We start from the raw sequence: 27,019 nt of genomic DNA, 5'->3' as shown, positions 1-27,019 counted from the left end.
GTATTCTTTATCAAATTCTGCGCATATTTGATTTAACAAGTTTAACTCTACCTTTGCAAATAAGAGGTGGGGGTGAGTGGGAACCTTGTTATGAAGAAATGGCTGTAAGTCCGGTTCTGCTAAATCAAATTTTGAAAACTGGGTCTTGTTGAAGACAGATCTTTTTCTTCAATGTAAGCGTGATAATTTTGAACCATCCTATTAAGTAATAAGCCAGCTGGGAGGCGTTATTTAATTTTTTTCATAAATCTAGTTTTCTTTGGAAAATATTAAATATAAGTACGCATTTTTAATCATACTTTATAAAATTAGATTAAATTAGCAATAGAATAGCGAAAACCGCATGTCGATACCTTTTGTCTATCTCAAGATATCTCGAGAAACGTGTAAATTTTATACATAACTGTTACTATCACCGGTAAACTAAGTTAATGAAAAGTAGTGTGCTGTGGAAAAAAACAAAATAACATTTTCCAGATGTCAACGTATAAAAATATAATTAATTAAAACAACAATATAAAGAGAAACAATACTATTAAAATTAAATATAACACAGAACAAAAAGAACTACTTAGTGATGACCTAAATATTCAAATTGTTGCCCATCATACACTACTCTAGAATACATTATCCAGAGAATACTAAACGCCATTCAAAGCATATCGAGAGCAGAAATTGAGACTGCTGTTCAATCTACTCTTGAAAGAGTAAATGTTTGCAACGAAAATGATGGGCAAAAATTTGAACGTTTATGTCATCACTAAATAGTTGTTTATATTTCTTTGTAATAGGGCTTTTCAACGCTTTTCATTTGTTTCGAGCCTCTGTCATATGCCGTATAATCCGTGTATAATATTAATATACGAGATATGAACGAGGCTCGAAACAAATGAGAAGCGTTGAAAAGACCTAATATACGTTGACAGCTGGAAAATGTTTCTTTGTTGTTTCCATAGCACACTACTTTTAATGACTTATTTCGTTTACCGGTGACAGTAACAGTTATGTTTTTAAATTTACACGTTTTGTAAGATATCTCGAGATAGAAAAAAGGTATTAACATGCGGTTTTCGCTGTTCTGTTGCAAATTTTGTCTAATTTTGTAATGTGGTATTAGAAATGCATGTTTGTATTTAATATTTTCCAATGAACACTAGATTTCTGAAAAAAATTAAATAACGCCTTCTAGCTGGCATATTACTCAGTAAGTTGGTTCGAAATCATAACTTTTACATTGACGAAAAAGATCTGTCTCTAACAAGACCAAGTTTGCAAAATTTGATTAAGCAGAACCGGACTCACAGCCAGTTTTCATAACAAGGTTCCCACTCACCCTTACCTCTTATTTCCAAAGGTAGACCTAAACTTGTCAAATCAAATATGCGTAGAATTTTATGAAGAATACGACGGTCGGATTTCCAGTGCCCCTTCATTAGGAAAATTTTGTAAAATTTAGATTTTTTAATTTTTGACATTCAATTGCGCCCTCTAGCGGTGGTCCCACAATTATAAAAATAATTTCCAGGCTTTTCCTGAGGCAACTTTTGTTATAAAATTTTTTATTTCAAAGCTCTACTATAAACGGTTCCTGAGATATGGCCGAGAGCCATTCTTATTGGGACACCCGGTACATCATAAAAAGTTGACCAAATGATAGAGACACATTCCAGTTTACAGCGTACAAAAGTGTAATAAAGTAATTTAATGGCCTTAGTATTAGTGAGATTTCGACTATTTATAACTATAAATCCATAAGATATAAGTGCTTCTCAAACCTTAAAACGCTCACTATACTACTCGCGAAGTGGATCGAAGTTGAGCAAGTACGAGAGTGTGGACAGTAACCTTGTGCTACTTCGCTGCGCCTCGGTCTACTTCCATTCGTTGGCGGTATTGCGATCGAGTCAAAGGAATCGAAGTAGATATCGCCCCGCGTCAACGTGTTAATCGCGAAGTTGAACGAGTGTGTAGTGACGGGTACTTCGGACTTCGGTCAAGTAACTTCGCGAGAGTGTAGTGCTCGCTTTATATTAACATGTTCAACAAAAGTGAGTTTGTAATCAAATGTAACTCCAAGGTCTTTAATTTTATTCAAACGTTCCCATAGGCGTAACCATAGGTTTTGGGGGTTATAACCCCCCCATTGGGATAGACTTTGAGCTCTATACGCTTAACACCATACCCCTCAGAGACCTTCCAGTAGTTGTAACCCCCCCCCCCTTAGGATCATCCTGGTTACGCCTATGAACGTTCCAGTTCATTGCCATCAATAATAAAAGGATGGTATATAGTAGACTGTTTCCTGGAATAACTAACTACTTTGCACTTATTAGCATTAGAAAGCAGGGGAAAAAGCATTGAATTCGCGACCGTCATCGCTTCGGCGAAATAAATATTGTACGTATGTATTACAAATATGTATATATATATATATATATATATATATATATATATATATATATATATATATATATATATATAAATTGTGTAGAAGTATTTAAATTTAAAATAAATGTAAAACCTATTTCGAATGGGGAAAAATGATTGATTTGGCGACCGTCATCGCTTCGGCAAAATAAATATTGTACGTATACATATATTATAATGTATGTGAATATAAATTGTGTAGAAGTGTTTAACTTTAAAATAAATGTAAAACCTATTTTACGATGGGGAAAAATGGTTGATTTCGCGACCATCATAGCGACCGTCATCGCTTCGGTGAAATAAATTTTGTACGAATATATATTATGTGTATGTATATATGAAATGTATAGAATTATTAAAATTTAAAATAAATGTAAAATCTATTGTAGTACGGGGAAAAAGATTTATTTAGCGACCGTCATCTCTTCGGCGAAATAAATTTTGTACATACATAAATATATATTAAGTGTATGTATATATAAATGGTATAGAAGTATTTAAATTTGAAATAAATTTACTATTTTTGGATGGTGAAAAAGGATTTATTTCGCGACCGTCATTGCGACCGTCATCTCTTCGGCGAAATAAATTTTGTACGTTTATTGAAGTGAAAACTTCTTTAGGGACGTTGTGCGATTTTTGGATAGGGGAAAAAGCATTGAATTCGCGACCGTCATCGCGACCGTTATCGCGATCGTCATCGCGACCGTCATCACTTAAGCTATATACAGTATGTCCCTGTAAGTTGTATCCATATGGAAAACTTTTTTATTATTAATTTTACGAAAAAAGTTATTCTTTATAAAAAGCTCTGCATGGTCCAAAACCTAAGATTTAACCATCAAATATCAAATTTTTTGAATATTATACGAGGTATGTCAAAAAGTTTGAATTTCACTCAAGAGTAAAGTAGCTTTATTTTTCGTAATATTGGAAATTGCTATTATGAAAAGTTGTTTGGAATTAAAAACTATATTCTAATATGCAATTACATCCTTCTAATTGAAAAAAAAAATTTTTTTGAGAAATTATGGATCTCATTATTTTTTCAGTTATTTCAATTCTGATAACTCTTTTATTATTAATTTTACGAAAAAAAGTGATTCTTAATAAAAAGTTCTGGATGGTCTAAAACTTAAAATACAACCATTTTATATCAAATTTTATCAATTTTATACGAGGTGTGTCAAAAAAATAAATTTAGATCAAAAGTAAAGTACCTTTATAGTTCAGAATATTTCAATTAGAAGGATGTAATTACATACTGAAACATAGTTTTTTCATTATAACAATTTTCGATATTGTGAAAAATAAACGTATTTTACTCTTGAGCGAAATTCATATTTTTTGACATACCTCGTATAAAATTGATAAAATTTGACAAAAGATGGTTGTATTTTAGATTTTCGACCATGCAGAACTTTTTATTAAGAATCACTTTTTTTCGTAAAATTAATAATAAAAGAGGTATTTGAATTAAAATAACTGAAAATAATGTTAGTTATCCATAATTTAAAAAAAAAATTTTTTCAATTAGAAGGATGTAATTGCATACTAGAATCATCATCATCGGTGACCGCTGACAGCCCATGGAGGGCCATGGTCGCCCGTTGGGGTTTCTAGGCTCTAAAGTTTTACATGGTGTGGAGGCCAGCCACACGCACAACTCCTCAAAAGTTCTAAACGATATTTATCTAAAATATTACTTTCTTTTTTTTTTTTTTTTTTGAGGAGGTCTTTTCGGCGTTATGTGTGTTTTGCTTGTTTGACTATAGCTGCCCATGCTTTTCTTTCCTTTGCTTGTTTTTCCCATTCTCGTATTCCTAGGTCTTTCAAATCCTGGTTAATACCATCAATCCATCTCTTTCTAGGCCTACCTCTCGGTCTCTTCCCATTTAATTCTTTTCTAAGTACTTTTTTTGTATTTGTCTTATCATCCATCCTTTCTACGTGTCCTAACCAACTTAGTCGTTTACTTCGTATTTCTTTTGTGATAGTCGGTCTGTTAAACACTCTATTTATTTCGTGGTTCATTCTTATACGCCATTCTCCATTCTCCTGTATAGGTCCATATATTTTCCTTAAGATTTTTCTTTCCCATCTAAGAAGTTGTTCCTCTTGTTCACTAGTCAAGGTCCATGTTTCTGATGCATACATTACTACAGGTCTCATTATTGTTGTGTATATTTTTACTTTTGAATTAATAGATAGTGATTTTGACTTTATGATATTTTGTAGGATGTAGAAGCATTTGTTTCCAAGAGAAATTCTTGCTGTTACCTCATCACTGTTTTTATTTCCTTCTGTTATTGTTGATCCTAAATATTTGAAACGGTCCACTCTTTCAAATATTTGCCCGCTCAGAGATATGTTGCTTTTCGTTTGTACTTTTTCCCGAGTTGTTATCATGTACTTTGTCTTTGAGACATTAACTTCTAGACCCATAGTCTGTGCCGCTTCTTTAAAATATGTATAAATTTTTTCTAGGTCTTTTAATGTCCAGCTGATTATGTCTATATCATCTGCGTAGGCAACGACCTGATTGAGCTTTGTAAATATTGTACCATCCCTATCTATAGGAGTTTTCCTGATTACTTGTTCCAACGCAAGGTTAAAAAGTGTTGTTGACAGTGCATCCCCTTGTGTTAGACCTTCATTAATGTTAAACTCATCGGACAGTTGATTTTGGATCCTTACTTTTGCTTTGGTGTTGGTTAGGCATAGTTTTACTAATCTGATTAGTTTTTTTGGTACATTTAACTTTTGCATTGCGCTATATAATTCCTTTCTAATTATTGAGTCATACGCTTGTTTGAAATCTACAAATAGATGATGTAGTTCGGTATTCCGCTCGTAGAATTTTTCCAGCGTTTGCCTTACTGTAAATATTTGGTCTATAGTTGACCTGCCTTTCCTGAATCCTTCTTGATAATAATCCCCTGTTGTTTGTTCCATTATATTATTTAGTCTTCCTTCCAATATTTTACTAAATATTTTGTATCCAACATTTAGTAGTGATATTCCCCGGTGATTATTGCAATCTAGCTTATCTCCCTTCTTATGTATAGGGCATATCACTGCAATTTTCCATTGTTCCGGCATTATTTCTGTGGTCCATATTTCTAGTATTAAGTTTGATATTTCACTCTGTATTCTATATCCTCCATATTTTAACATTTCTACAGTTATTGTGTCGCATCCTGGGGCTTTGTTATTTTTCATTTTTTTTTATTACCTCTTTTATTTCTGCTTCTGTTGGTGCATATTGGTCTATTTCAGTCTCTCCTACTAATCTTGGCTCTTCTATTTCGTAACGTTGATTTTGTTTATTCAACAGTTCATTAAAATGTTCTCTCCACCGTTTTAGCACTCCTTTTTCGTCTGCTATTAAGACCCCATTTTTGTCTTTGCATAATTTTGTTCTTGGTTGGAAACCTTTTTTTTCAAGATTTATTTCCTTATAAAATAGTTTTATTTCACGTTTTTGTTCATGTTCTTCTAGCCTTTCAATCTTATCTTTATTGTGTTTCCTCTTTTTAAATCTTAGATGTTTTTTTAATTGTCGTCTTCTTGTAGTATATTCCTCTTTGGTTTCTTCCGTACTGTTGTTCAGCATTTTAAGCCTAGCTTGGTTTTTTTGTTCCATTAGTCTCTGGCAGTCTTTGTCATACCATATTTTTTGGCTAGGTTCTTTGCTTTCCCCCACTACTTCTTTTGCAGCTGCTATCACTGCTTCTTTTAAGACATTCCATTTATCTTCGATATTTCTGACCTGATTTTCATTTACTTGATCATATTGTTCAATTATGTTCTCTATTTTCGTTTCATATCTTGCTCTCTTTTCTTCATTAGAGGCCAATATATCTGAAGCGTATTTGATCTTTTTTTCACCTTTCTCTGTTTCTTTGGCGGTAATTTTTTGTTTATATTTAATTAGCACAAGGTGGTGATCGGAGCTGCTGTTTGCCCCTCTATGACTTCTCACATCTGAAATGTCTGAAGCATGTCTTGCGTCTATTAAGACGTGGTCGATCTGGTTTCTTGTTTTCATGTCGGGAGAAACCCATGTTTCTTTGTGGATATTTTTATGTGGAAATTTTGTACTGCTTATCACCATTTTTTTGTCTGTTGCAAAATCTACGATTCTTTGCCCGTTGTCATTACTTATTTCGTGCAGGCTATGTGCACCTATTGTTCCCTGATATAATTCCTCTCTTCCTATTTTTGCGTTTAAATCTCCTAAAAGTATTTTAACGCTATAATTGTTTATATTTGACACTTCTTGGTCTAATCTGGCATAAAAATTTTCTTTTTCTTCTGCTTCTTTGTCCTCTGTAGGTGCGTGCACATTAATGAAATTAATATCAAAGAACTTGCCTTTCATTTTCAGAATAGCTATCCTTTCATTTATATTAGTAAAGCTTTTTACCGCATGTTTGTATCTTTCACTTATTATGAAGCCCATCCCACCTTGTCCACCTCTTGAATTACCATGACATATTAGATATTTTCCATATACCCAGATATCTTCGGTCTTCCATCTCATTTCCTGCAACGCTAAAATATCTATTTTGTAGGTTTTTATTTGTTCAATAAGGTTTTGTAGTTCTCCTATTTCTCCCAATGTTCTTATATTCCAAGTTCCAATTAAAACTTTTCCCTTTTTCTTATTTTTCTTTTTCCTGTTGTACTTATTCACCTTTTTGTTTGTTTTATCCTGTTTTCTAGTCTATTCCGTACATTCAATCTCTATGTCGCCATCGTGGCCACTTTTTATTTCAGCCTTACTTGTTGAATTTTGATTTTTTGCCTTAATTTGACTAGAGCTGGGAAAATCCCCCGATGTGCCCCCAGCGGTCACCCGATGATGACGCTCCTGTCCAATACTCTTTGCTCTATTATTGCCCTGACTTTCCCTAACATTACAAGTATGAGGAGTTATATCTTGGTTTATTATTGCAGTTTGCTCGTTTTTCTGACCTACCTTTACAATTCTGTTATCTTTACCCCTATTCTTAAAATTAAAGTCTACATCACTATTAAAAACAAAATCAAAATTATCAAATGTTCTCATAAAAAAATCATCATTTTTCTTATTGTACCTATAACTATTACTATTTTCACCCTCAATGCGGACGCCGTCGCCATAATAATGATTAACCACCTTAACATTACTGTTACTACTATTAAGTACGCTGCAGGCGTCCGCACCGACAGTGAGTATTTCTTTCTCTCTTCGGTTTTCGGTAGTGTCTTCTTCCATTGCTGTTTTCGTCCTATTTTCTTTTTTCTTTGACTCCGTCCAACTTGCTTTAGTTACTTGTTTTTTGAGTACGCTGTTTTCGTTATTTTCGTTGATCTTTCTGTAGTAGAGCCCATTGATAACTCTTCCTCGGAGAGGGATCTATCACCATATTTTCTAGCTCCATTCTTCTTCTGATCTTCTATAACTATAGCTTCAATCTCTTGCGATAGGGTTTGCAATTGACTCAAAGTGAATAATTCGCCATTTAGGAGCAATTTGTTATAACGAATGCCTGCATTTTGACCTTTCTCTCTTGCTTCTTTTTGATATTTGCGAAGTTCATTTCTTTGAATTTGTATGTGTTTTGGATAGTCTTCATTTATGAATATGTCTGTACCTTTTAATTTCTTTGTTTCTTTAAGGACCTCGTTTTTTTTGCTCCAATTTTTGAATTCTATGAGGATCGGTCTTTTCTTATTAACAGTTTTGATACCAAGTCTTCGTATCTCTATAATGTCCTGATCTGTATTTAGTTCTACTTGCAATTTTCTTGATATTTCTGAAATCTTATGCTTGATTTGCGTTTCGTCTTCATTTTCGATCTCTTCTATTCCTTGGATGATCAGATTCTTTTTTCTTACTTCTCTTTCTAATACTTCTACCCTTCTTTCTTGAATTTGCAATATTGTTTGAAGTTCTTGATTCTTTTCTTTTAACTCTGTATTTTCTTCTGTTAGTTCTGCCAATTCTTTAGTGATTGTGTCGATTTTGTCTTCCATTCTCATGTTTTGTTTTTCCAGTAGGTCTAACTTTAATAGTTTTTCAAGGATCGCATCAATTTTCTGTTCCATATTTTTACTACGGTGGATTTTAGTGTATGGTCACCTTTATTATAGCAGACCGTAATTACTGTTTTAAACAAAAACGTTACTTACAATGCAAAAAGTTAATGTATTAAAATTGGTTATACTAAAAACTTTTACTTTAATTTTAATGAATAATTTACTAATTTTGAACTTTTCCTTTTATTAGAAGAATAGAATGATATTTTTGAAATCTTTCTTCTCAAACTCTTCTTTGCATCTATTGGTATATGGTAGACAGTTCCTCAGTTTAAATAAAAAGTGTACATACCCAAATTCACAATTTTTCTGAGAGAGCACTTTCAAACCAACTTGCTTGTAACAGGCGGCCACACACCTTCTGCATACTAGAATACAGTTTTTAATTCCAAACAACTTTTCATAATAGCAATTTTCAATATTGTGAAAAATAAAGCTACTTCACTCTTGAGTGAAATTCAAACTTTTTGACATACCTCGTATAATATTCAAAAAATTTGATATTTGATGGTTAAATCTCAGGTTTTGGATCATGCAGAGCTTTTTATAAAGAATAACTTTTTTTCGTAAAATTAATAATAAAAAAGTTTTCCATATGGATACAACTTACAGGGACATACTGTATATTATTTGTATGTATATATAAATTGTATAGAAGTATTTAAATTTAAAATAAATGTAAAACCTATTTTAGGATGGGGCAAAAAGATTTATTTCGCTACCGTCATCTCTTCGACGAAATAAATTTTGTACGTATCTATATTATGTGTATCTGTACATAAATTGTATAGAAGTATTTAAATTTAAAATAAATGTAAAACCTATTTTTCGATAGGTAAAAAGGATTTATTTCGCGACCGTCATATTTTGTACGTATATGTATTGAAGTGAAAACTTCTTTAGAGACGTTGTGCACTTTTTGGATGGGAAAAGTATTAAATTGGCGACCGTCATTGCGACCGTCATCGCCTCGAAGAAATAAATTTTTGAAGTGAAAACTTCTTGAGGATCGTTGTGCACTTTTTGGATGGGGAAAAAGTATTAAATTAGCGACCGTCATCGTTTCGACCAAATAAATTTTTGAAGTGAAAATTTCTTTAGGGACGTTGTGCACTTTTTAGATAGGGAAAAATATTGAATTAGCGAACGTCATCGCGACCGTCATCGCTTCGGCAAAATAAATTTTTAAAGTGAAAACTTCTTTTGGGGACGTTGTGCACTTTTTAGATGGGGAAGAAGTATTGAATTAGCGACCGTCATCGCTTCGGCGAAATAAATTTTTGAAGTGAAGATTTCTTTAGGGACGTTGTGCACTTTTCGGATGGGGAAAAATTATTAAATTTGGATGGGGAGAAAGTAATAAATAAGCGACCGTCATCGCTTCGACGAAATAAACATTTGGGACGTTGTGCTCTTTTTGGATGGAAAAAAGTATTAAATTATCGACCGTCATCGCTTCGATGAAATAAATTTGTAAAGTGAAAACTTCTTGAGGGACGGTGTGCACTTTTTGGATAGGGGAAAAGTATTGAATTAGGGACCGTCATCGCTTCTACGAAATAAATATTTGAAGTGAAACTTCTTTAGGGACGTTCTGCACTTTTTCGATGGAAGAAAGTATTAAATTAGCGATCGTCATCGTTTCGATGAAATCAATTTTTGAAGTGGAAACTTCTTGAGGAACGTTGTGCACTTTTTGGATGGGGAAAAATATTAAGTTAGCGACCTTTATCGCTTCGACTAAATAAATTTTTGAAGTCAAAAATTTCTTTAGGGACGTTGTGCACTTTTTGGATGGGGATAAATGACTAAATTAGGGACCGTCATCGCTTCGACGAAATAAATATTTGAAGTGAAACTTCTTTAGGGACCTTGTGCACATTTTGGATGGGGGAAAAGTATTGAATTAGTGACTGTCATCCATCGCTTCGACGAAATAAATATTTGAAGTGAAAGTTCTTTAGGGACGTTGTGCACTTTTTCGATGGAAAAAAGTATTAAATTAGCGACCGTCATCGCTTCGTTGAAATCAATTTTTGAAGTGGAAAGTTCTCGAGGGACGTTGTGCACTTTTTGGATGGGGAAAATATTATATTAGCGAACCTTCATCGCTTCGACTAAATAAATTTTTGAAGTGAAAACTTCTTGAGGGACGTTGTGCACTTTTTGGATAAGGAAAAATTATTAAATTAGCGACCATCATCGCTTCGACGAAATAAATTTTTTAAGTGAAAACTTTTTTAGGGACGTTGTGCACTTTTTGTATGGAGGAAAAGTATTGAACTAGGGCCGTAATCGCTTCGACGAAATAAATATTTGAAGTGAAACTTATTTAGGGACGTTGTGCACTTTTTCGATGTAAAAAAGTATTAAATTAGCGACTATCATCGCTTCGACGAAATAAATATTTGAAGTGAAAACTTCTTGAGGGACCTTGTGCACTTTTTGGATGGGGAAAATTAATAAATTAGCGACCGTTACCGCTTCGACGAAGTAAATTTTTGAATTGAAAATTTCTTTAGGGACGTTGTGCACTTCTTGGATGGGGAAAAAGTATTGAATTTGCGACCGTCATCACTTCGCTGAAATAAATTTTGTACATATACAGTGAGCACGTAAAGGTTGGAATAAATTCATTTTCTCGAGAAAGGACGAGTTTGGAAAAAAATCCCAAAACAGGTCAATTTTTATTTTTAAATTGCGACTTTTTGGCATATGCATCATACTAGTGACGTCACCCATCTGGGCGTGATGACGTCATCTTAAAAAATTTTAAATGAGAATAGGGGTCGTGTGATAGCTCATTTGAAAGGTAATTTAATTTTCTATTCAGTAATATAAACATTAACATATTTATTTATACAGAGTGTCAAAAAAAATTTTTTTTTGAATTAAATTTATTGACATAAAAAGAAGAATGTGTGTAATTTATTTAACTCACAATACATTTTACTGCTATCAGAAAACAGGAAATAATGTTTATTTGACAAATAAATATTGTTTTTTGCTTAAATTCAATATCAAAGTCGCCACCCACCTTCCTCTGGACAGTTTGAACATTTAGTTTAAACGAAAAGCAATGAATATTTTTCAAATAAACATTTTTTTCTGTTTTCTGAGAGCAGTAAAATGTATTTTGGATTAAATAAATTACATGCATTCTTCTTTTTATGTCAATAAATTCAATTAAAAACATGTTTTCTTGGACACCCTGTATAAATAATTATGTAAATGTTTATATTACTGAATAGAGAATTAAAGTACCTTTCAAATGAGCTATCACACGACCCCTATTGCCATTTAAAACAATCATCGATGACGTCATCACACCCAGATGGATGACGTCACTAATATGATATGTGTGCCAAAAAGTCGTAATTTAAAAATAAAAATTGACCTGTTTCGGGATTTTTTTCCAAAATTGTCCATTCTCAAGAAAATGAATTTATTCCAACCTTTACGTGCTCACTGTATAAAGTATGTGTATGTTTACATAAATAGCATAGGGCATACGCATCGCGTATATCGTATATGATATAGGTATAGCACTTCTTTTAGGATGGGGTAAAAGCATTGACCTCGTAATTTATATACTATAAGAAGTTTTCACTTCTGTCGGCACTCCCACGAGTGTCTTCAATTTTTTTTAATAGTGGCACAGTTAAGGCACCTATGCAATCCTTAACCAAAAAAAGATGATATATTGTCAGGTCCACACGTCATTTTGTCGTTCAATTTCTTACTAGCAAAAATGATCTCAGATTCTACAATAGGATAAAAATTTAAGTAATCTGCGTTAACTGATGAAAAGTTAGCCATGAAATTAATATCAGATGGCAGAAAAACACTCTTTAAAAATTCTGCAAAAGCATTCACAATATGTTGTGGTTCGGAGGTAGTCATGCCATTATATTTCATCACACTAGGAATTCTTGAACTATTATTTTTCGCATTTGCATATGACCAAAACTTCTTGGGGTTGATGAATAGAGATATTTGAATATTCTCGACAGTACATTGTATACCAAACTGATTTTTGATTTGACAAGGTGTCTTAACCGTTGAAACTGAAGCAAATCACAATGATTTTTGAATCGTTTAAACTTTTTCAGAAAAACTTTGCTTTTAATTTGATATTGTGAATGATGTCAGGATTAAACCGTATTTATGATTACAATTTTTATAAACTGGAATATACTTATTAAACAGAGAAAACATGTTATCATAAAAGTTATTTAAAGTTTTATTAAAGTCATTAGCAATATCCAGAAAATTCCAATCCGTTTCATACAGTTCTCGATATAAAGCAGGAAAACTTGCTTTTTTAAAGTTATAAGTTATTTGCTCAGAACCATACCTAAATTTAGGCTCTTTTACAAATACATATATCCGTAAATGTAATTAGAAGAGCGGGGTGATGAGAGCAGCACGATGAGTCATCGTGCTGCTTCACTTCACAACTGAAATGCGATAAGGCTAAATCTAGCCGTCTACCTAAATGATTAACGACATTGATAAATTGTCTAAGGCCAGTAGAGCCCACAAAACTTAAAACTACAGAAGTTTGGAAATCAGACATATCATTATCTATGAAATTTGGGACATTAAAATCACCTAGTAATATGGGGTCATTATTTAAGTAATCAAGTTGACCTAAGCAATCGAAAAAATATTCAAAGTCAACCAAACTTAACCTATCCTGTAAAACAACTACCTATATAAAAATATTTGTAATCAATCTGGCACTCAACAATGATTAGATCAATTAGTGGAAATTGTACGTCGAAAGCCGTAATGTCCAATATTTCGGATTTTATGAAGTCTTTTAAGCACTACACCACCACCCTTCGCCTTATCCATCTCATGGAATTTTCGGTCCTTTCTGTATATGCTATAATTATTGGGAAAGAGTTCCATACTTGAAACATTACCGTGTAACCACGTTTTACTTAATGCTATGATGTCGAATTCACAATCGAACGTTAGCATTAAATGATGCAACTTTGCTATTAACCGCTTACATTTTGGTAATAACATGTAAATTCAACGTGTGTTATTTACTTGATTTAGAACTGCTGGACACATTTAGTTTAAAGAGCCATCAGTTTTACTGACTATGGTAGGTCTGCCCTTTACATACTTAATGATCAAATTCTGTTCGCTATTATCTGTTATACGTTTCAGTTCAGTCAGAAGTTCATTTATGTATTCTCTCTGCCGAGGTGTTTTATAATCAGAAATTGAAATGGCAGAGAAAGTAGATGTGGCTAATTTATTCTTGATACGCAAAATGGACTTAGCCTGCACGGGTGTTGAACAGGTCACTTTTATAGGACGAGCCTTATTTGAACGTTTACCAATTCTGTGCACATGTCTTGAAAAAATCGGATTTGCATAGCAGAATCAGTTTCTGGGACGTTATACAAAATTATGTTATGCGATCGATTAATACGGTCGATGGCTTCTTCAATTATAACTTCCTGATTTTCAGATTGTATTGTATGATTAATATTAACTATCTTCCTTTCCAGCTCCTGCATTTTCGTTTCCATAAGATTCGTTAAAAATTGCTTTAATTGATCAAACTTGTCGTCTCCGTTACTACACTCTGGGCCAAAATTAACGGGCCACCTTAAAAATGGGTCATTTTTGATATCTTATATCTCCTAAACCTGTTGTCCGATTTAAGTGATTTTTTTAATATGTTATAGCCTAATTCCTTGACAATATCGTAATAATAATATTGTTGTTAAACAGGTAAATTTTCATTGTATACCGGGTGTACCAATCAAACAGTGTTTTTTTCTTAAAGTTTGCATCACCCTGTGGAATATTCTAGCATTTATAAAATATTGAAATTAAAACCTAACTATAGCCCCATATTTTCTCAGCATTCTGTTTTTCTATTCATTCGCTTATGTTGGATAATAAAAAAGTTAGGTAGTTTAACAGCTAGCCATGTTTTTCATTAATATAGACGATTTAACTCACCAGCAAAATTAACCCCGCCACCTTTATTATTGTTTTGTTTACATTATCTGTGACAGTTTGTTTCCTAAATTTGTGTCATTGAAAGATTTTTGACATATAGTCGTTGTACGACATTGTTGCAAATCTGTTTCCGTGTTTACAACAATTCTTGACCAATGGCCTCTAATTTCATATCATTGTGAGCGAATATTGTTTAAGTTAAAATTTTAGTGCTTATTTATTGTTTGTGATTTTAAAAATGCCACTCGCTCCAACAGATGCTGCTAGGGCAGTGGCTTTAGTTGATGCTGGTTACAGTCAACGTCATATCGCCCGTACGCTCGATTTATCCAGAACTACGGTACAAAATGCCATCAGACGATTTCGGGAGACAGGATCGTAGAACCGCAGGCCAGGTCAAGGCCGACAACGATGCACTTCAGTTCGAGATGACCGCTTCATTGCCACCACAGTATTGAGAAATCCCTTTTGCACCGCTCCTGAAGCTCGTAGGTCTCTTTTTGAGGTGAGAAACGTTAGTGTGAGTAGACAAACGATTAGAAGAAGACTGTCAGAAATAAACTTGAGGGCTTTCCGTCCAGCTCGCGCACTACAACTTCTCCCACAACACCGTAGGGCTAGACTTAATTTTGGGCGAGAATATGCTAACTGGACTATGGCGGAATGGAAGAATATACTGTTCTTAGATGAGAACAGAATAGCCCTAAAAGGTCCAGGTGGACGCCAACGTGTCTATAGGCGTCAAAATGAAAGGTTTGCTCCATGCGCTATAACCGAAACAGTGGCTTACCGAGGAGGGTCAATAATGATTTGGGGAGGTATTTCTTACGAAGCGCGTACTGATCTTGTTGTGTTCGGTAGAGGCAGTGTGAATGCCCAAGTATACGTGTAAGAAGTTCTCCAAGACCATGTCATGCCTTTTGCACCATTCACTGGTGATAACTTCAGACTAATGCATGACAATGCACGTTACCATACAGCAAGATCTACCCGTGAGTACTTTACTGAAGTCGGGATTCAAGTTCTACCATGGACAGCACACAGTCCCGATCTTAACCCAATTGAGCATATCTGGGACAACCTCAAAAGACGGGTAAGAGCGAGAGTACCAGCCCCTGCATCCCTTGAAAAGCTGAACACAGCTGCGGTAGAGGAGTGGCAAAATATCCCCCAATCTGATATCCAGGATATCATGAATGGATTGGCAAACCGGCTCCAAGAAGTCCTAAGGGCTAGAGGCGACAACATTCATTATTGATACCCAATTTTTTTTTAAATTAGACTCTTATTTCCAAAATATTGTTAATTTGAATTTTTTTAGATTTTTTTCATTTGATATTTGCTGTAACAAACGACTTTTTTTTAAAAAATTATTATTTCTCTTCCGCGGAGGTAGTTTTCACCGTATCCTTCATAAAATGTGGTCCAAGTTTAACAATTTCTGCAAATTGAAAGAAATACAAGGTGGGCGGTTAATTTTGTAGGTGAGTTTATTTATTACTTTAAAACCGGTTGAGACATGCACATGAAATTTGGTGGGTTTTAAGATGTAGTTATTGCACATTTCTTGGCATACAATAAAGCATTTAATATTCACCATTGACGCCCATACGGGTAATATGAGCCACCATATTACCCGTATGGGCGCCAATGGTGAAAATTAAATTCTTAATTGTATGTCAAAAAATATGCAATAAATACGTCATAACACCCACTAAATTGCATTTGCATACCGCAACCGGTTTTAAAGTAATAAATAAATCGTCAGTTTGTCAAAAAAATTTCAACGCCCCCTATCTCGGAAACGAAGCATTTGCGGACATAAGTTTATAAAGCAAACTGTCAATGTTTTTTCATGCAGAATTACCCCTTAAAATTTTCCAAAAATTTTTAAAAACACCCTGTATTGATAAAAAACATGTCTAGTTGTTAAAGCACCTAACTTTTTTATTATCCAACATAAACGAATCAATCAAAAAACAAAATGTTGAGAAAGCATGAGGCTATAGTTAGGTTTTAATTTCAGTATTCTACAGTCTACAAATGCTAGAATACTCCACAGGGTGATGCAAACTTTAAGAAAAAAACACAGTTTGATTCGTACACCCGGTATACAATGAAAATCTACCTGTTTAGCAACAGTATTATTATAACGATATTGTCAAGGAATAAGGCTATAACATATTAAAAAATCACTTAAATCGGACAACAGGTTTAGGAGAAATAAGACATCAAAAATGACCTATTTTTAAGGTGGCCCGTTAATTTTGGCCCAGAGTATTACATAGTACAAGTATTACATAGTACTTTTACATTTTTACTACGCATTCGTGTGATCCGACTGGCATCATCGCCCTGTAAGCCAATGCACGAAGTATGCAAAGAATTCATACATCTCGAACATTTTATAATTTGTGTGTTAGTGGTAGATTGCTTACAGTTTATACACACCGGCATAATTAATTATTGGTCAAAAATTTACGATTTAAACCAAAATTAAATACCAATTATACTTAGTGGGTAGAAATTCGATATTCGACAAAATGATCAATTAAACCAGTTTTTGATTGTGTACTGATGCGAACGGCAATATAACTAATTATTGCATATATCGGGATTCACATAGGATGACCAATAAAAATAGGTACTCACGGTTGCGGATCTTGTGATAAACACTTTGTGAAAATTTCACTAAAACCTGACTTAAAACTGTATCATCATCATCATCATGCAACCTCTTCTGTCCATTGCTGGACATAGGTCTCTCCCATTCTTCGACACTCTTCACGGTTCTGTGCTTCTTGTTGCGATTTCTTGGATATTCAGTTAATGTCGTCCATCCAGCGTGTTGGTGGTCGTCCTTTGCTGCGTTTGTCTTCTCTTGGACGCCAGTCAATTAGTTTTCTGGTCATCTTGAGTCTTTCAATCGCGCTATGTGACCTGCCCAATTTCATTTCAGCTTGGCTATACGTTCAACGACATCATTGATACCTGTTCTTTTCCTTAAGTCTTGGTTCCTTATTTTGTCTTTTTTTGTCACGCCGAGAATCGATCTTTCCATACGCCTTTGTGCCACTCGCATTTTTAGTGCTGTTGTTTTTGTGAGCGTGAGAGTTTCTGCTCCGTATGTCATAATAGGAAGAACGCATTGACCAAATGTTTTCCGTTTCATAGCTGTCGGGATGTTGCTCTTAAAGATGTCTCTTAGTGAATCATACGCCGCCCAAGCAAGTGTTATTCGTCGTTGAAATTCGCAAGTCTGATTGTCCTTGCCTATTCTGATTTCATGGCCGAGATATATGTACTTTTCTGTCAATTCTACCACTTGATTTTGGATGGTTAGGTGTTCGCTGGGAACTAAATTTGTCATAAATTTGGTCTTGCTGATGTTCATTTTTAGACCTATTGTTGAAGATACGTTTTCTAATTCTAGTAGCATTTGTTGTGCTTCACCCAGATCTTCGGTAATAAGTACTATATCGTCGGCAAAACGCAGATGATTGAGCACTTCTCCATCTACTTTTATTCCTCTATTTTCCCACTTTAGCATTTTAAAGGCGTATTCGAGGACCGGTATAAATAATTTAGGTGAGAGAGTGTCGCCCTCTCTCACACCCCGCTTGATATGAATTTCTCTGGTAGTATCATGTAGTTTTACACGTGTAAAACTACATGTAAAACTAAAACTGTATAACTCAAGTAAATGAATGTTCAATGTGAGCCACAAATAATACTTACTTACCTTTTGTTTAACTATGAACTACTTTGAACTATGAACTTTGGATATTTTTTATTTGTTGTCGAATTTCTTGGTTTTATTTTGTACTCTTTCGTAGTTTCCTCTCTATTATCAAGTTTTCTTGTTTTGAGCGCACTGGCTTCTTCTTTGTTTTCCTTTTGTTTCCTTCGAATTTCTATCATATCATTTTTTAAATCGCTCATCTCTATAGTTATGTCATGTATCAGTTCTAATATTTTATCTATTTTTCCTGTGGTAGATTATTTTTGTGGTGTTCTTGCTATCCACTTGCTCTTTCCGAATGGTTTATATTCTTGGCTTATACTTCTTTTTTTACCACCGTTATTAGTCACTCTATTTTTGTTGTCTATTTGCCTGCTTTTTGTTCTTGTTATTCACTGTAAAGTGTATTACCCCGGAAAAAATTTGCTACCAACCGTCCCGTATCCCGTCGAAGAGCTGACTTTTATCTAAGTTATTAACAGTTTTTATTGTTGTTTGCAGTCTTCGGTTTTAAGTTAATTTTGTAAGTTATCTGAATTGTAATCTTGATTTTTAAACTTTTTAAAAAGTTTAAAAAATTTTGGTCAAGGCTCTTTTCCTTACCTGTTGTCAAAAGAACCGGAATTTCTGATAGTCGTTTTTAATATACATATTAAAATATTTCTAAAACTCACTTAAAGGACACTTTGCCACTTTTATTTACACTGCAGAGAGTTTATGTTTATGCTATATAATAATTATACTTACACAATCATTTTCGACAGATATCCAAAGAATTTTTTGTCTGGGTATAAACTTATTATTCGATATGTCTGGTATAAATTTCTGTGTGTGCTTTAAAACATGAGGACTCATGAAATCAGGCAGATCACTTGCATCTTGGACTGAAACAGTAGCATACCAATGATCAAAGTTCCTCGAAATAATTATATATTTGGTTATGAGGCTAGAAGCTATATATGGTACATACAAATCATCACTTCCATTACGAATACAACTCGTAGAAATGCATCTAAAAGCCTTCGATGAATCTTTTAGAATGCTTAAGAGTTCCGCTATTATAACGTTTGGTAAATGGCGATTTTGGAGATTGATTTTATGTTTTTTTAGCGATGGAGCATTTAGGTTATCGCCAAACTCAAGCCAATGTGGTAAGTATTTCGAGTAAATCGATGATAAAATACCGGAATCTCCGCTTTCAAGAGAATTTAACCTATTTGCTTTTAGAGAATTGGGGCGATCTTTCATTAGTTCTCTTTGCCTAATACTTTCATCGAAGTTAATAGTAGATTTAAAAGTTGGTGGAATTGTCTGTCTATTTTTCTTTTTCTTTGACGTAAAATGATCAATCTTCGGCTTTTCTGTGTGCATCACCGATTCTCTGATATATTTATCAGATTCCATATTAAAATTACAGTTAAAATCTATTTCTTCGTCAAAATTAAACACGTCTGGGTTCATTTTTATTGACGCTGTACCATTATTTTCTTTTAATTTGTCGTCTTCGCTACACAATGCATTTGTTAATAGGTAATATTCAGTTATAATATCCCAAGATGCTTGAGATACTGCCGATTTCAATTTTTCAGATAAATTCTCAATGTTTACACGACCTTGTTTCCAGAGCCTAAATTCAAGATAGAAATCGGATAGTGTACCTAAAACAAGTTATAAAATTACCTTCTTGTTAATTTCAGTTTAAATATAAACTAGAACATCCCGTGAATAACGTTAGAATAAACATAAATATTACCATTATTGTCGAGAATCTCCGAATTGACCGTAGTAGCGAATTTCCCTGATTCAAACATTTTGGAAAAATTAAACGTTTTGGTTCTTGGTCCTGAATCTTGAAGGGAAGTAACAAAAGCTAATGCTATACACGCAATTCCCCGGCTACCCGAAGAAGGATTTTGACTTTGGTTGTACAGAAAAAGATTATCACCATTGGTTAATATATTGGGATCATTTTCTTCCGCATAATCTTTAAAGTGGTAGTGTGGTCGGTTGTCAGTATATTTGGGTACATTTAGAAATTGGAGGAGGTTCTGTTTGAGATAGTGAATAAACGAATCCAACCAATAAAAAGCAAATTCTTGAATTGTCAACTAAAACATGAAAAACCAAGAGTATAAAATTTTATTTTGATAAGACATTTTAAAGAACTTACTCTGATTACAACTTCGGGTAATTTAAATGGCCTTTGAATAAAATGCACGTCTTCTGGCGTTAAAGGGCACATGGCATTCCTGGCCAGCATTATTGACAAAAACTCTAACACTGCATCATCCAACCGGTTTTGGAGAACCTGAACTAGATCATGCTGAACATCGGAGCCTGCTTCATTGATTCCATGTACTTTAAGGACAAGAGTATCTTCGTTTGGTGGGTCTTTCGTCTCCTTTTCTCCAAAAGATCTCACCCTAGGACGTATATCACTCTAAAATAATATATTATGTTGAAACTCTTATTTTAGTTTCTCTGTAGATACATATATGATCAATATTCATATTTACTACATACTATACTACCTGAAAAATTACTTTCTCAACCCATTTTTAAATATATACAGGGTGTCCCGAAAATAATGGTCATAAATTATACCACAGATTCTGGGGTCAAAAATATGTTGATTAAACCTCACTTACCTATATACAATAGTGCACACAAAAAAGTTACAACCCTTTGAAGTTACAAAATGAAAATCGATTTTTTTTCAAATATCGAAAACTCTTAGAGATTTTTTATTAAAAATGGAAATGTGGCATTCTTATGGCAGTAATATCTAAAAAAAAATTAAAGTGAAATTTGTGCACCCCATAAAAATTTTATGGGGGTTTTGTTCCTTTAAACCCCCAAACTTTTGTGTACGTTCCAATTAAATTATTATTGTGGCACCATTAGTTAAAAAAAATGTTTTTAAAACTTTTTTGTCTCTTAGTACTTTTTTGATAAGCCAGTATTTATCGACCTATTTTGAATATTGGTCGAATCCACCACATATTTGTATATGGTTAAGTACGATTATAGAGACCTGTTAATAATCTGAAAATGTATTTATAATTTACATTTTTAGGTATATTTTGAAAAAGAAGAACGTATACAAAAGTATGGGGGGGTTTAAGGGAACAAAACCCCCATAAAATTTTTATGGGGTGGACAAACTTCATTATAATTTTGTTTTAAGATGTTCCTGCCATAAGAATGAAACATGTCCATTTTCAATAAAATATCTCTAATAGTTTTCGATATATTGAAAAAAATCGATTTTCATTTTGTAACTTCAAAGGGCTGTAACTTTTTTTATGAGCACATTTGTACTGGGTGTCCCCATAAGAATGGCGCTCGGCCATATCTCAGGAACCGTTTATAGTACAGCTTTGGGAAAAAATAATTTATAACAAAAGTTGCCTCGAGAAAAGCCTGGATTATTTTCATAACTGTAAGTCCACCGCTAGAGGGCGTAAATGAATATCAAAAATTAAAAAATTGAAATTTTACAAAATTTGCCTAATGAAAGTGCACTGGAAATCCGATTATCGTATTCTTCATAAAATTCTGCGCATATTTTATTTCACAAGTTTAAGTCTACCTGTGCAAATAAGGGGTGGGGGTGAGTGGGAACTTTGTTATGAAAAAATCTCTGTAAGTACGGTTCTGCTTAATCGATTTTTGCAAACTTGGTCTTGTTGAAAACAGCTCTTGTTCACCAATGTAATAGTTATAATTTGAAAACAGCCTATTGTTTAATATGCCGGCTAGGAGGCGCTATTTATTTTCTTTTTAGAAATCTAGTTTTCTTTGAAAAATATTAAATACAAGTATGTATTTTTTCCCCTGTATTACAAAATTAGACCAAATTAGCAACAGAATACCGAAAACCGCATGTCTATACCTTTTTTTATCTCGAGATATCTTAAGAAACGTGTAAATTTTAAACATAACTGTTGCTTTTTTTTCTCTGATTTTGGCCTTGGTTTAGAACTAGAACCTTTAGCCACGTAATTGTATAACTTATCACTAACTCAGGTGTAATGTGTAGTGTGTGTTGAGTAAGTGTCTTGTTACTTTGCAAAGTAGACGCCATTGTCTTTGCAAAGAGACGCTAATTGTATCCGAACGTCTGCGGTCCCTCCGGTGAGTACCGATCCCACAAGGACAGAAACTATTTTCATTTATTAATTTATAATAAATGAAAAAATCTCTGACCCTGGTGAGATTCGAACTCACTACCATTCGGAACTTTCGATCCAAAGGTTAGGCGCTCTTACCACTGAGCCACAGAGGGGTTAATAACAGTTATAACTGTTGCTGTCATATAAGTGGAAATATATAGAAGCAAGTAGTGTGCTATGGAAAAAAACAAAGAAACATTTTCCAGATGTCACCGTATATAATAAATCAAAACAAAATATGAAAAACTCTACTACTGGGGTGACGTCTTTGGGAATATTTCATTGCACATATTCTAGCCGCAACAGTTGCATTTCTTATGCATTCAAAGAATGTGGCTATCATGTCAAATGCTTCTTAGTTTGTAAGAATCATCTTGAATTTCACTCTGTATAAATTTTATATAAAATTTAATAGAAACAAACTGCAAAAAACCATCAATGAACAAATTTTTATGTTTTACTGATTTGACACATAATTTGACACATGATGACTTTTTGAAGTTAATACTTCTAATAGTTCTATTTTTTTCCATAGCTCACTACTTGTTTCCACTTTGACTTCCTTAACTTAGTTTACCGGTGACAATAACAGTTATGTATTTATCTTAGTTGGGAATAGGATAATTGATATTAAAATATAATGAAATAAAAATTAAAAATTTGTGTAGAAAATCTGACGTTTTTACATTTTCTACGATTCATCGAGAGAAAAGCAAATGCGCGGAGGCAACAATTCATAAAAATTTACATATTAACACTATTTTTTTGGTATTATTTTAAGTATTAAAATTAGTGTAATATTTAAATAAAAGTAAAATTACACTGTTTAAAATATATTTATTTCGTTAACATCATAATAATAGAAGTATAACTTCTTACTCGCGTACGAAGTCCACACACTCTTTTTTTGTTATATTTTATAGTGTTATTTGTCTTATTGTTGTTTTGATTCAATATATACGGTGACATCTGGACAATGTTCCTTTGTTTTTTTTTCCATAGCACACTACTTGTTTCCACTTTGACTTCCTTAACTTAGTTTACCGGTGACAATAACAGTTATGTATTTATCTTAGTTGGGAATAGGATAATTGATATTAAAATATAATGAAATAAAAATTAAAAATTTGTGTAGAAAATCTGACGTTTTTACATTTTCTACGATTCATCGAGAGAAAAGCAAATGCGCGGAGGCAACAATTCATAAAAATTTACATATTAACACTATTTTTTTGGTATTCCACCATTCTACTCTTCTGTTTTTCACCCAGTTGTTAATGTTGTCCACCTTGCATCTCTGTCGTATACGTATATCTGCATTTCTGGCTCTATCACATAGTGTCTTACCATCGATTTTTCGAAGTGTTTTCATCTCTGCTGTTTCTAGCATTCTTTTTGTCCTTTCTTTATCAGGTTGTGTTTCTGTCGCGTATGTCATTATTATTATATCTGAGGACTCTTTTGTAAATTCTGCCTTCCATTTCTTTTCCGATATATTTTATTTCTCCATATTGTGTCATTCCTGTTTACTTTATTCACCTGAGCTTGTACTTCGGTTTCGAGCTTTCCGTAGCTAGAGCTAGATAGTGTGATACCTAGATATTTAAACTCTGTGACTTGTGCTATTATCTGACCGTCCAGCTCTAATTTACAACTAGATTTGTTGTTATAACCATAGGGAGTCTCCCTGTCTTATCCCATTGCCAGCTTCAATTGGGTTAGTTAGTTCTTCATCTACTTTTACTTTGATCGTGTTGTTCTGATAGATATTTTCGATCGTTTTAAATATTCCTAGAGGTACCTCTCTTGCGTACAATAAATAGATAACGTCTTTTAATTTGACTTTGTCAAATTCCTTTTTAAAATCGACAAAACATAAGTATGCCGGTTTGTTGTATTCTAGTGATCTCTCTTGAATCTGCCTCATTATAAATATAACGTCGGTACATGATCTTCCCGACCTAAAACCTTGTTGTTCTTCTGCTAATCTTATAATTATTGTATTCAGTGTGTTTGTTATCACTTAGTGTTGTGTTTAATAAATTAATTCCTCTGTAATTCTCCGGGGGTCCGAATTACAGACTTATATTCATTCACAGAATTATGTTCATTAATAGCTGTAATTGACTAATGCATAGTTTTAATTATTGTAACAATTATTATTACAGTTAAACTATATAATATTAATGATATTTTATATATAGAATTAAGCCGTTTAACCAATTAACCAATTAAGCCAATTAACCAATTTCGATTTCCAATGCGAAAATGACATGTAATGAGAAATCAAGAACGTTACCGCCTTCTCCAACGGATTTTTCAAGGGAAGGTAAGTGGTAAAGAGGACGTGGTAAAAGTGGTAAAATTTACGAACGTGGTATAACATGACTACCACTGAACTGTCCCGCGCTGCGGTAAACAACGTCAAGATAGCCATAATGATCGCCAACATCCGGAACGGATAGGCACTTTAAAAAGAAGACATTCTCATTGGAACGCTAGATACCAATGAATCTGCTAAGTGTGAGACTCTAAGATAACAGATCACGCTCAAAGTACGAGGTAAATTTGGCAGAAGAGACGTTGTGACTTCCAAAATATGACAACATCGCTGGAAGTGACAACGCGACTTGAACTACCCTATATACAGAAGCCAAAACGTATTATGTCCGCTTCCGTATATACCTATATATATACAACATTTATTATGGTAAATCCTTTCCCCTCAATATGTAGATCTATCGTAGCACCCCCCTCTTATCAAATATATAATTTTTAAAAAATAATCCCAAGTAGAAAAGGTGGAGGCCGGACAGCCTCTTCTGTATACCGGAAGTCACAACTTAACGTGCATCAATATATATATATATATATATATATATATATATATATATATATATATATATATATATATATATATATATATATATATATATATATATATATATATAGAAGACAAGAAGTCTTTGCTGACAGTAAATAGAAAGAAATTTAGGATATTGGGTTATGCAGCAAATGAAAAGTGTACTCTTTCAAGTTTCTTTAATCCAAGCTTTCGGTTATGATTATAACCATCATCAGGTTGCTACAATGATATTGTTTCTATGTAAAAGAATATGAAAACATGTATAAATAAATAGTACTTACAAACTTATTGAGGATATTTCAAATGTGATGTCATTGAGGAGAAATGAGATGCAACTTGATCAATGGTCATGCCGATGCCTCGAATTCAACAAAATTTAATTTAATAAGCGGGGTGGTTTGTATTATATCACCATTGCAGGAACGACCAATGAGCAAAGGTTAAGTTGTTATGAAGTATCACCCGGTGACGGGTTTGGCATGACATTTGAAATATCAACAAGACTTTTTAAAAAAGAAGAGTAATAGAACATTAAGGGTCAATGGTAAATATAAAATAATATTAAAATTTATAAATAATAGTAAGACACTTTCATAAAACGATTATAAAATTAAATTAGGCTAAGAATTTTAAAAAATTGACATACACAACATATAGAATTAAAATTTGTTAAAATTGCGGTTAAATTGAGTAACAACAATATTGATTAAAATTGAATTTAAAATTATTTGTACAAATTATAATGTTGATGACAGTTCAGAGTCTCTAGAATGGGAGTTAGGAGATGACTCACGATTATCTAAATAGAGTAAGTAGGAAAACATTTCATTGAGGTGGCCTATATCAGTACGATGGTTCATCGAATTTGGATTTTTGTTTATGTGGACCATTTCCAAAAATAGCCTCTTAGCCGCATGTGACTCACGGTCCAATACCCTCACGTTGTTATAATCAATTCGGTGGTCATTATTGAAAGAATGTTCGCCCAGTGCACTTCTATCCGGGTACAATCTACAGTCTGACCTATGTGACGTTATTCTGTCTTTTAGTCTTCTTGATGTTTGTCCGATGTATATTTGATTGCAATTTAAACAAGGAAGGCTGTAGACCGTATCAGTCTTAGAAAGCACTGGTGTCTTTTCCTTGACGTTCGAGAAAACCCTATTGACTGTGAGGGCAGTCCTAAACGCAAGTTTGATGTTTTCAAACGGCTTAAACAGTCGAGTCAACTTCGGTGCAATCTCACTGGTATATGGCAGCGTCATGTAAGCCACGTTAGTATTGGGAATGTCGATGGTTTGTGAGTTGTCTGCATCAACATTGTTATTGACAATTGTTGGTTGAATGTTACTTGTATTAAATAGTAATTTCCTCAACAAAGTCTCAGGATAACCGTTTTCCAAAAAAAGGTGAAGCAATATTTTTAAATTTTTTGAGTGGAAAGAAACGTCGCTGATTTTTAAAAACGCGGTTTTTCATTGCTTTTATTAAATTAATTTTCATAGCATGTTTATGGTACGAACTATAGTTCAGATATCTGCCCGAGCTAAGTGGTTTACGATACCAATCCACCAGTAAGATGTTATTTTTACGTATGACTCTGGTGTCCAAAAAAGGTACAGAACACAGCGTGTCCTCTTTTTCAAGGGTAAATTGTATATGGTGGTTAAAGCTGTTGAAATATAATAACAAATTATCCAGTTCATTAGCGGGCAAGCATAGCAGAATATC

General features: G+C 33.4%; 1 protein-coding gene across 1 annotated transcript in view; it reads right to left on the bottom strand.

The window, feature by feature from the left end:
* LOC114343637 (KICSTOR complex protein SZT2) overlaps positions 1-26,553 on the bottom strand; it is a 997,370-nt gene extending 970,817 nt beyond the window's left edge. The window contains exons 1-4 of the mRNA XM_050663023.1: positions 26,224-26,553; positions 20,418-20,687; positions 20,001-20,355; positions 18,995-19,905 (exon numbers count right to left, since the gene is read on the bottom strand). Of these exons, the coding sequence (XP_050518980.1) occupies positions 18,995-19,905; positions 20,001-20,355; positions 20,418-20,687; positions 26,224-26,553 (1,866 nt within the window). The remainder of the gene's footprint in view (positions 1-18,994; positions 19,906-20,000; positions 20,356-20,417; positions 20,688-26,223) is intronic.
* Between the last annotated feature and the right edge of the window lie 466 nt (positions 26,554-27,019).

Source organism: Diabrotica virgifera, chromosome 10 (assembly GCF_917563875.1).
Source record: "Diabrotica virgifera virgifera chromosome 10, PGI_DIABVI_V3a".
NCBI lineage: Eukaryota > Metazoa > Arthropoda > Insecta > Coleoptera > Chrysomelidae > Diabrotica > Diabrotica virgifera.
The sequence above is the reverse complement of the archived record's forward strand: the minus strand, read 5'-3'. Positions and strand labels throughout refer to the sequence as shown.